Source organism: Pediculus humanus, genomic scaffold (genome assembly GCF_000006295.1).
Source record: "Pediculus humanus corporis 1103172107383 genomic scaffold, whole genome shotgun sequence".
NCBI lineage: Eukaryota > Metazoa > Arthropoda > Insecta > Psocodea > Pediculidae > Pediculus > Pediculus humanus.
In genome coordinates this window covers 848,881-860,999 of record NW_002987010.1, presented here as the reverse complement: position 1 = coordinate 860,999, position 12,119 = coordinate 848,881, and the positions used below count along the sequence as shown (strand labels likewise).

General features: G+C 25.5%; 1 protein-coding gene across 1 annotated transcript; it reads right to left on the bottom strand.

Moving 5' to 3' along the window:
* Positions 1-7,909: 7,909 nt before the first annotated feature.
* Phum_PHUM034750 (ATPase n2b, putative) lies at positions 7,910-11,071 on the bottom strand (the record flags this gene model as incomplete). Its single annotated transcript, XM_002423023.1, has 7 exons — positions 7,910-8,001; positions 8,317-8,443; positions 8,924-9,064; positions 9,178-9,349; positions 9,423-9,670; positions 10,456-10,644; positions 10,733-11,071. The coding sequence occupies 7 exons, from the start codon at positions 11,069-11,071 to the stop codon at positions 7,910-7,912; spliced, it is 1,308 nt and encodes a 435-aa protein (XP_002423068.1).
* Positions 11,072-12,119: the final 1,048 nt, after the last annotated feature.

Below are 12,119 nucleotides of genomic sequence, written 5' to 3'. Positions count from 1 at the left end.
GTATCGAGCCCCACCGTAGACGCCGCCACTACCGTAGCCAGCCCCACCATCGACGCCGCCGCCACCACTACCGTAGCGAGCCCCACCGTAGACGCCACCACCACTACCGAAGGCAGCCCCACCGTCGACGCTGCCACCACCGTATCGAGCCCCACCGTAGACGCCGCCACTACCGTAGCCAGCCCCACCATCGACGCCGCCACCACCGTATCGAGCCCCACCGTAGACGCTGCCACCACCGTATCGAGCCCCACCGTAGACGCCGCCACTACCGTAGCCAGCCCCACCATCGACGCCGCCACCACCGTATCGAGCCCCACCGTAGACGCCGCCACCACCGTATCGAGCCCCACCGTAGACGCCGTTACCACAACCGTAGCGAGCCCCACCGTAGACGCCACCACCACCGCCGCCACCACTTTCGTCGACGTTTCCGGCACGATTCCTGTATTAGATGAAGAAGAATTTAAAGAAGATGATGATGATGATATCGATGTTGGTTTTGATGATGATGATAATAGTAATAATAATAATAACAACAACAAAGATGATGATGAAATTGCGTTCCCATATTCGAATTACGGAAGCGATGAAACAACAATAACAACACTCCCATCGTTTTCCATTCCCGAATTATACACATACACGGATTTTCTAAATGAAAATCGCGTTGCATATGCTGGTGAAAGGCCGTTTAAAAAAGCCCAACCTCCCTGTCACCTATACAACCCTTACTGTTGGAGACAATTTAAATTGTTTAGAATTTTTAATAGAAATAAAGAATATTAATTTTAATTTAATAAAATCGATTTCGCAACAACAAAAAAAAATTTATGTATGTATCACGTCAGATTAACAATACCTTTTTCTTTTTTTCCCCGTTACTTTTTTCCCTCCCCCTCCCCTTTTATCATCCTCCCCATCTGAACAAATTCAATCTGATTTGACAAAAATTTTTTTTTCCTCTTCCGATTAACCACATTGACATAATATTATTATTATTTTCACTTGTGAACAACTTACCGGAATTTTTCAACATTTATTATTATTATTATTATTGTTAGTTTTTAAAGTTAATAAATAATAATAATAATAATACATTAAATATTAAATAATTTCGTATTAAAAAAAAAAATATATGTATGTATGTACGAGTATCGAAAAGTAATTATGTAGTTTTTGTCAATAAAATTATTATTATTATTATTATTATTATTATTATTATTATTATTATTATTATTATTATTATTATTATTATCATTATTTTTTTTTTTACAATAAAAAAATCAAAACTGGAAAACGTCATTGTTTGCATTATCCAAAATATCCAAAACCTTTTCCAAAAAAAAAAAAAAAAATTATTAAGGCATACGACTGAAGAGGGAAAACTTCAAATTTTTTTTTTTTTTTAAATTGTTTGTTTGTTTGTTTGTTTGTTTTTTTTCCGATGTCAATGATTTGTGTGTGTCACGTTGTTTGTTTAAATAATATTTATTTATATTGAAAATTTTTACAAAAAAATTTTAAGGGTTTTAAAATAAATATTATTATTATTCCCACGTGCAATGTTTTGCAATAAAAAAAACAAACAAACAAACAAACAAACGAGAAAAATTTATCAATTTTTTTTATTTTATTGATTCGGACGACGACGACGACGACAAAATACATAAAAATAATAATAATAATAATAATAAATTCATGCGAATTCGAACCTTATAGACAAACACGCTACAAAAAAATTATTATTATCATTATTATTTCCTTAGAAAATTCATTTTGGGGAGTAAGAATGAAATGATGACGTCACGTCATAATTTTTTTTTAATTAACTCTCGCATACGTTAATGCATAAACAAATCTCGAAATTAATCGATTCGATAAATCGAAAATAAAATTTAAAACGCACACGAAAAAATTTTCATTTTCGTTTGTTTTGATTTTGATTTTGTAAACAAACAAACAAACCGCAAACGACAAAAAAAAAAAAAGAAAAATATCGGTTGAATTATTTTTTAATTAAAAACTTTTTAAACGATTTTAATTTGTTTGTTGACTAATTAAAAATTAAATTAAATTAAAATTTTCATTTTTGTGATAATGAATTTTTTTTTTTTTTTGTGTGTTTGTTATCATTTATCGCCGATAATAATAATAATAATAGTACTAAACAATTATTTACAATTACGTAATATTAATTATGTAATATAAATGACGAATCAATTTATTATTATTATTACTACGTACAAGCGGATTTGATAAATTTAAATTGTGTAAACGTGGGGAGGGGAGGGGGAGGGAAGGAGAGGAAATGTAAAAAAAAAAAATTAAAGTTTGTTCGTTTGTTTGTTTGTTATTGTGACGAAATGTAATTAAATAATGATAATTTTTGTTATTAATCCTTACACGCATTCGAGATTCATTTAATTCGATTGTTGATTGTCCGACGTAATAATAATAATAATAATAATAATTATCGTTTTGTGAAAATCCTTCAACTAACCCATCATCATCATCATCATCATCATCATATCATTCTTCCATTGCAATATTTTGTGTAAATTGTGTGTGTGTGAGTGTGTGGGTAGGAAATCAATAATAAGAAACTTGCGCCGTGGAAAAAAAAAAACTCTGTCCCGTTTTAACGAAAAAATACAAAAAAAAAAAAAGTAGAAAAAAAGAGAATGAAAAAAAAGAGAAAAAAGAGAAAAAAAGAGAGAGAAAAAAACGGAAAAGGAAATAGGAAGGGGGTGTAGAGAGGAGGAACACAGCAGGGGAAAAATACACAACATGAAAGAAAAAATAAATGCGAGGGTGTAAAAAATGTAAATTATAATATTGTCGATTTAAATTTAATACTACCGGTACTCATAATAATAATAATAATAACGATAATAATTATAATAATAATAACAACAATAATGATAATAATAATAGTTTTTTTTTTCAATTGTTAAAATTTTTTTTTTTTTCTTTTCTTCGAAAATTTATTTAAAATCTTTTAAAATTTGTTTCTTTTTTTTGGGGGGGGAAGGGGGAGAAAGTTTATCAAAAACCGAAAAAACGATAAGATTTTGAAAAGAAAAATAAAATAAAATAAAAATGGCGGGAAAATTTAAAAAAATTTTTATTTTTTTATTTTATTTGACTAAAAACTCTTTTTTTATTTTTCTTTTCTTTTTTTTTTGGGGGGGGGGGGTTGGAATTCGCATAATGAAATTTGTTTTTTATTTCAGTTTATTATCATTATTATCATCATCATTATTATTATTAATATTATTATCAACGTCAATTATTTACAACTTGAATATTTTTTGAAAAGTACGTGGGTTAGTTGTAATTAATTAAAAAAAAAAAATTTCAAGCCCTCAATTTTGATGCGATGAAATTAAATAAGAAAAAAAAAGCAGAAGAAATATTTGTTGGGAAAAGCAGAAGAAAATAATTTTTTTAAAAGTCTCTCGTACATCCGTTATAAGTTCCTTACAAAAAAAAAAAACGGAAAAAAGAATTTTTTTTTTTTTTGAATTTTTTTGGACATTTTTTTAAAAATAATTTTTCATTCGTTAAACAAACTTACGACAAACACGCATTTTGTTGTTGTGGTTGTTGTGTTTGTTGTAGTTTAAATGATAGGAAATTAAATTATCATAAATTCGATTAAAAATCTTTTTTTTTTTTTTTCGTTAAAATTTCAAACAAAAAAAAATTTTTTTTAAATATAAAATCTTTGTAAATGTTTACCAAAAAGAAAAAAAAAACAGCGAACTACAAATCAATTTTTTTTTTTTCACAATCACTACAAAATCCATTTTGAGTCTAAGTGAAAATGAGCTTTTGGTTAAAGGCAAGCAAAACCTCCTCCCCTTCCCCCCGAAAAAAAAAAAACAAGAAGAAGAAAATGCTTCGAAAATAACTTTAGGGAATTTTCACAATGTCAAATTTTGACAAGGTTGTGAGGTTGATAAAAGCTTTTTTTTTATAAATAAAAAAAAAATCAAAATGACGAAGATGATGAAAAAAAAAAAAAAAAATATATATATATATATATATATATATATATATATATATATATATATAAAGAAAAAAACGTACCAATAAAAAAAGAAAAAAGCAGAAGAAAAAAAAAATTGAAAAGAAAAAGAAGAAAACTCGAAATAAAAATTTTATTTTTTTTCAAATCTAATATTATCAATTATCATTTTTCAACTGATAATAAAACAAAAAAAAGAAATTTTCTTACGTAAACCACACCCCCTACACCTCCTCCTACTCTCCCCACACACACCTCTCTCTAATTATCAAAGAATTACAATAATAATAATAATGATAGTAAGTAATTGTTATCGTTATCAGTTAAATTATTTTAATGGTTGAAAAATTTTATAAAGTCTGACTATTGAAACAAATAATAAATTTCCCCCCCCCTTTTAAAAGTTTAAAAAATAGCAACAGGAACAGAAAGAGCAACAGGAACAACAACAACAACAAACGAGGAAAAAGTTTATTAAAATATAAAGAGATAGAATAAAACCTTTCGTTTCTTTTACAAAAAAAATTTAATATTGTAAGATAAAAGTTTCATTTACCGTTTTTTTTTTTTGTGCTTTTCAACATGAACTCACTTTCATCATCTCCCCTTCCCCTCCCCCGAAAAAAAAGAGAAAAACTTTCATTTGTTTAAACAATTTTTTTGTTTTTAAACAAAAAAAAAAGCGGAGGATAAAATAAAGAAAATAATTATGAGAGATAATTTAATATGAAAAAAAAAAGTTTTTTTTAAAAAAAAAAAAAAAATTTAAAGGAAAATTTCCAGATTATTATCATTATTATTATTATTATTATTATTATTATTATTATTATTATTATTATTATTATTATTATTAATTGTTAGTAAACATTATGATAAGATTTTTAGTTTGTTCCTACCGTTCGTTATGGCGCTTTAATTTAAAAAAAAAAAAAAAGAAAATTTGATATAATTTAAATTGTCGACCACGTGGAAATTAAGTAACCGGAAAGAAAATCTTTGTTTTTTTTTTTTAATACTTTTCTCGCGGCCCCCGCAAAATTAAAAAGAAAAAGATTATCCCCGAAAAAAATTAAAAGGAAAAAAAAATTTTTTAAAGAAATCTTCATCCCGGAAAAACAAAAAAAAAATTATCTTTTTTTTTTAATTATAAATCCGCGGATAAAATATTTTTTTTAAAACGACAATAAAAAAAAAAAACAACGGAAAAATATTTTTTTTCCTTATCTTTTTCTTTTCGGAATTTCAAAAATTATTTTCAACTCCCCTCTCCGCTCCCTCCCCTCTCTTCCCCTCAAGGAAAAAAGAAAAAAAAAAAAATTCGTAACATTTTTTTTGTAAAAAGAGAGGAAAGAGAAAAACGTGACGTAACCAAAGAATCGTATTTTTTTCCCCATATTTCCTAACGAAATTTATCATTTTTTTCCTTTGTCTCTTAAAATTCAGGTATGGTCTTCCCTTTCTTCTCCCCCCTCAAAAAAAAGGGTAAGTAAATCTACAAGGAAAAAAAAAAAAAAATTTATTTTTTTAAACTTCCGGTTACGAAATAAATCAAATCGCCTTACAGAGAAGGCAGATTAACAACCGCAAAAGTAAACCGAAAAAAAAAATTTTTATTTTTATTAATTACGTCATAATAATGACGTCATAAAATCACCATTTTAAACAATTGAACGAATATTTAAATATTACAATCGTCAATAAAAGAAAAAATTATTATTATTAACGATGAAATCGAGAAAATTTTATCAATTCGAAACTAACTTTAAATAATTAAATAATTATTTACTTTGTTTCGTACAAATAATTTAACAAACAACAAACGAATGAACAAAGGAAGAAACAAACAAACAAACAAACGAAAAATTTTATTAAAAAAAAAAAAAAAAGTTTAATAACAAATTACAAAATACAAATTACCTTTTAATAAGTTAAAATTTTTCTTTTTTTTTTATTAACCGCATTGTTAAAAACTTCTTTTTTTTCGTTTCAAAGGAATAAAAAAAAACAAAAACAAAAATTTAATTAAAATCTTCTGCTTTTTTTTTTCTTCTGCTATTTTTTTTTCTAAGAAATTTGATTACGTCACGTTTCATACGTTTTATGAATGAAAATATTTAAAACGGATTGTTTAAAATGGTTTACGTTTTTTTTTTTTCTTTCAAAAATTATTAATGGAAAATTTTTTTCTAAACTAATAGACGGAGATAGAGATAGTGAGATAGATAGATAGATAAATAGATAGATAAAGAAAGAGAGAGAGAATTAAAAAAAAAAGATTTTGACCGATGATTAAAAAAACCGACTGAAATTTTTTTCTTTACTATTTCAGCTACGAAAATGATTCCTTATATTCCCGTCGTTTGTTATTAATCCTACGGGAACATTATGATAATAAAATTTCTTTTTTTTTTTTTTTTTTTTGTAAAAAAGGAAAAATCTGGAAATGACACCCGCGTTTTATACAACAAACGAAACTTTATCAATTTTTTTTTTTTATAACAAATAAAAAAAAAACTTTTATAAAGTTTTCACATTTGCAAAAAAAGAAAAAGATTTTTAATCACTTTTTTTTCACATTCATTTTATATTATTATTATTATTATTATTATTATTAATATTAAATACGAGGAAGAAAAGAGAGAAAATGAAAATTTTTTTTAAAAAGTTTTTGTTAAAAATGATGATGATTTTTCGACTTTTCTCAAATTTTCATTTCCTTTGAAAAAAAAAATAAAATAAAATAAAATTTTTCCCTCCATTTTGTTTAAAAAAACGTTTTTAACATCATGGTTGGACCAAAAAAATTTTTTAAATTGAAATTTTGATGAAATTCGTTCGAGTTTAACAGTAAAAACAATTTCCGTTTTCAAATCTCGGTTTTACGGAGGAGGGAGGGGAAGGAAAGGAAAGGGGAGGAAGGGGGGGGCCGGAAGAGCGAGCGAACGGGCATCATTACGTAGTCAAATCATGTTTGGCTAAAATAAAAAAAAAAAGGGAAAACTTTAACCGAAAATCACTTTTACTCCTTTTTTAAATTATTTTTAACTTTATATAACATTTTATCTATGTACATAAAATGTTATCAAATTTAAATTTTATATTTTTTTTATATAAATAAATAAATTATTAACAAATAAATTCGGCGGTTGCGTTTGAATTTAAAAAAAAAACATCAACAAATTAAAATTTTCCTTTTCCTTTTATCTCCATCCTAATGGATGGAAAGAAAAAAAAATTTTCCAACAATAATAATAATATAATCGATTTTTAAACAAAAAAAAAAAAAAAAACCTAAAAACTTAAAACTTAAAAAGGAAAATAAATTATTGCTGTCAATCAAAGGCTAACAAAAGCTACAAAACTTTTTCCCTTTTTCCTTTTTTTTTGTTTTTAAAATGAACGCGATCCCCCTCCCATTCCCTCACCCTATCTCTCTCTCTCTATTAATTTTTAAAAAGCAAAAAACCGTAAAAGCACCAAAAAGGGGGGGAAAGAAAGAAAGAAAGAAAGAAAAAAAAAATAATAATAATTTTTCATTTTACACTAAAAGAAAAATTTCAAGTGAAAAAAAAAAAAAAAACGGTAAAAACGGAAGTCCAAACATTAAAAAATTTTAACACTACGAATCGATCTATCGATCTATCTATCAATCAACTATCGATCGATTTCATATCGATGCTAATGAAACAAACGTTTTATCTCAATTTTTTTATTTTTATTTGCTATTTATTTTTTACGTAAAGTACATGAGCCAAAAAAAAAATAGAAAAAAATACCTATTTTGAATACTTTCACACTCGTTCGTCCTTCCCTCCGTCCGTCCGTCCGCCATTTTTAATTTGTCTAAATACTTTTTTTTCCCCCCTTTTTTTCTATTTAATTCGTCGTTTTTCTATCCCATTGTTTCCAATAAGAATCCGTTTGCATTTCAGATAATCTAGACACGGTTCTTTCAAATGCAAATAATTCTTCGGATCCGGTAAAAATATTTGCCGAAGCATTTTCCTATTTTTTTATAAAAAAAGAAAAATAAATTTGACTTGTATTTAACATTTCAATTAAAATAATTAAAACGTTTTATAATAATTAGGCCCCAAAAATAAAAAACCATTTCCGGTTTACTATCTACTAATTCAATTAAAAAATCTTGCGAATTTCTTTCTTTTTAAGATTAATAATCCGTTATTTTATTTATTTATTTTGTTTTTGTTTATGTAAATAAATTAATATTCGTTATAGAAATAAAATTGATTTAGAAAAAAAAAAAAAAAAGTTTCGAATACTTACCGATCCGGTAGAAATTTTCAAATCGTCCATTAATATTCTGTGACTGTCGTCGGAGAGTAAATTCGTTTCGGATGCGGAAAATAAAAATTGAGGTTTATCTTCTGCTGATATAACAACCCGATTCTGTAATGTACAAACAAACAAACAAACAAAATTAAATGCGGTTTTATTATGCATTTTAATAATAATAATAATAATAATAATAATGTTGTCAAGGCAAACACGATTTCGCGAATGTAAAACCGGCTGAACTTTTATTTATTTAGTTTTTTTTTGCAAAAACATTCACACGAATGGAATCTCAATTTATTTATTTATTCGTTTGTGTAATGTAATTTATTTTTAATTTTTTTTTTAAATTTAATTTAATAATAATAATAAAATTTATAACGCGAAACGATGTTAGTATAAAATAAGTGAAAGTTTAATATCCGTGGAATTAATTTTTTTTTTTTTTTTTTTTTTTTTAATTCATTTCTGGAAAGTAATGGAGAAAAAAAAACAGTTGCCAAGTGTGTTTAATTATTATTATTATTATTATTATTATTATTATCGTTAATCGTTAGTTTTTTTTCTTCTTTTTTTTTTTAAATTTTTACTCACTCTGTTACCGTATAATATATCTATAAGACAAATAAATCTTCTCGCTTGATTCCGATACGTTAAATTCATTTTGGGTACGTTTCTTATTAGTATTGTGTGAAATATTTGTGAAATGTAAATGTAATCTGCTGGACCCAGTGCCTGAAATCATTTTTTTTTTTTTTTTTGATCTTTTAGACAAAGTCAAAAAGAACCGTAAGTTTTTTTTTTTTTTTTTTTTTTTTTTCTATTTCATAATAAATTAATGAGTTTACCGTGTCGCAAAGTTCGGAAAATGACGCATCAAGTACTTGTCCGCAGGCTTGAGATAAATTAATAACGCGACCCATGATTACCAAACGCCTCGGTTTAACCGTGTCGTTTTCATTTGCGCATAATATTTTAAATATTTTATTCATTTCTTCGTCTGCGTTTGTTTTACCAATACTGAAACATAAAATAAACATATATATTATTATATTTTTAATTAAATTCATTATTTTTTTTATTTAAATCTTACACGAAATAACGTTTGTCTCTTCCGGCATCTCCACCCTCTTTCGTTCTGTAATCAATACCCGAATCTAACGTTATGACCGTGCAATGAGATTTAAGTATGGAAATAAATGGTACGAAATTTGCTCTTTGCAAACCGTTTTTGTACAAATCGTCCGGTGATCTGTTTGACGTTGCGACCATAACGACGCCTCTATCGAATAATTCCGTGAATAAACGTTTGAGAATCATAGCATCTCCTATGTCGGTAACCTAAAATGAAAGTGTCAGTTAATAGATAACCGCCTCATACTTTAATTTGATTATAAAATAATTTCATTACCATGAGAAATATACAAAAAAAAAAAAAGATTAAATGACATTTTTAAATGTCAAGGTCTAGTTCAATCATTAAAATTGGGTAATAGTAAATATAATCTTCAATCATTACACTAATAAGTTTCTATTATTATTATTATTATTATTTACAATTTTATTTTATTTATTTTTCTCAATTATTAATGAATTAAACTTTTTTCAAAATTAAACATTGTGTTGTCGACTACTATCTGTTCAGGGCACACCCAGAGAAAACCTTAAACGAAAAAAAAAAAAAAGACATTTTTGTTTATTAAAAATGATTTCTTTACATAAAAAAGATAATTAACCCTGAGTGAACCCATTCCAGATAATAATTTTATTACATTAATATATTTTCAAATAATATTTTTCATTAATTAGAACAAGTGATTCCAAATTTTAGTCTTTTTAGTTACTTTTTTTTTTATCGTCTATTGCAAATATGATATCTTTTTTTTTTTTTTTTTTTTTTTTTTTTTCATTATCAATGATAAAATAAAAGAAAATGTATAAATTAATGGTAAAATTAAAATGAAAAAAAAAAATGTTGTTTGAATGAAATGATTTCACATTTTAAATTTACATTCATTAAAAATACAACGACATGGTCAATTATAAAAAGTAATTTAATGTAAAAAAAAAAAAAAAAAAATAATTATTCGAGCAATTAATTAATTCATTGAATTATTCCTAATTACCTGAAATTCATCAAAGCAAAGTAGCCATGCTTCAGTGGATAACTCTTGTGCAACTGGTGCAATCGGATCCCAAGGTTTTAATTTTTTATTATTTCCAACAATTTCTTTTCTATTTTTTTTAGCCAAATGTATTCTTGCATGAACATCTTGCATGAATTCATTGAAATGAGCTCTTCTCTTAAATTTTGTCTGAAAAAATTAGTATTAATAAATTTGTATAACAATAGAAAGGTTGGTTTCATGTTTTTTTAAATTTTAGAATACTGAAATATTATACCTCACAAGTTTCATAAAAAAGATCCATTAACATTGTCTTCCCTCCACCCACTGAACCATACACATAAAGGCCTTTAGGTGTTTGAGATTTAAAAAAAAATTTTGCTAAATTTGATTTTGGTGTGTAAGAGACTATATCATCATAGACAAATTGCAAATGTTTAACTACTTTAAGCTGATAGTCATCTTGATTCAATACTCCTGATTTGATTTTCTCCTGAAAAACTTGGGTTGGACCAGAGGAAATCCAATTTTGTAGAGTAGGATGAACATGACGATAATAATTTAATATTTTGCTCTTTTGATAAAGAGTCTTTGTAAAGTAAATTGGACCAGCCATTTAATTTAAAAAAACTAATTAAGCTCATTTTAAAAACCTGAAATATTAAAATGGTAATTTATAATTATATTTTTTTCCGTCCTTGGTTTTTTCTTAAATGGCACATTGTATTTTGGTATTAACATTACACTAAATTACCAAGTTTAAACTTTTTTATATTTAATTTACTTGCATTTTAAGTACAGTAAATTTTACATAAGATACTAAAATTTTAATGTCAAAAATAACCTTCAAAAAATATCCGTTAATATGACATTAAGAATACAATAAAAAATAAAAAAAAATGAAAATAATTTATAATAATTTTAATAAAACTGTCTTACTAATAATAATTAAATACAAATTTTTGCTATCATTTCCAATTAAATGATATAAATAAATTTTTAATACTGATAAGTTTTTTACAACACAACAGCAGAAGAACTTTAAATGAAATTAGTTGGAGAAAAACAACAGTAGCGCTAAAGTCGTTTAAAATTATTAAGGACCATTTAATGTTTTTGCGGTCGTTCAATTTTGCTCTGTTTTGTAAAGATTTTAAGAAAAAAATAATGATAATATAAATTGTTATTTAATTTAAAAAAATTAATAAATTGTTTGTGTTTAAACATGCATGATAAAATTTACAAATGTTTGAAAAATGTCACAACCGGAAATTATTCAACAAGTTAATTTGGCAACCTACGATTGGCAGCCATGTTTCCAATTTCTGGTAGTTGTTGGAATTTTACATTTTGCTTTAGTTCTTCTTCTTTTTGGTTATTATTTTTTTTTTTTTTTTTTTTAAGAAAAAGTTATAATTTAATTAATAATTTCTGATACTTACTAATGCTACGATTTATAAATTTTAAGTATTTCTTACTCGATTTTTTGTTGGAGTTAAAATAATTAAAGGTAAATAAAAAAAGAAAAAATAAAAACGACTAAAAAAAAAAAAATACCTTTTTAAATTTAAACTCATCAAAATAAGTTTTAATAAAATAAATTTTTATTTTTTATTTTTTTTTTTTTTAAAAGGTGGTCGAGATGAATAAAAACTTTAAAAATA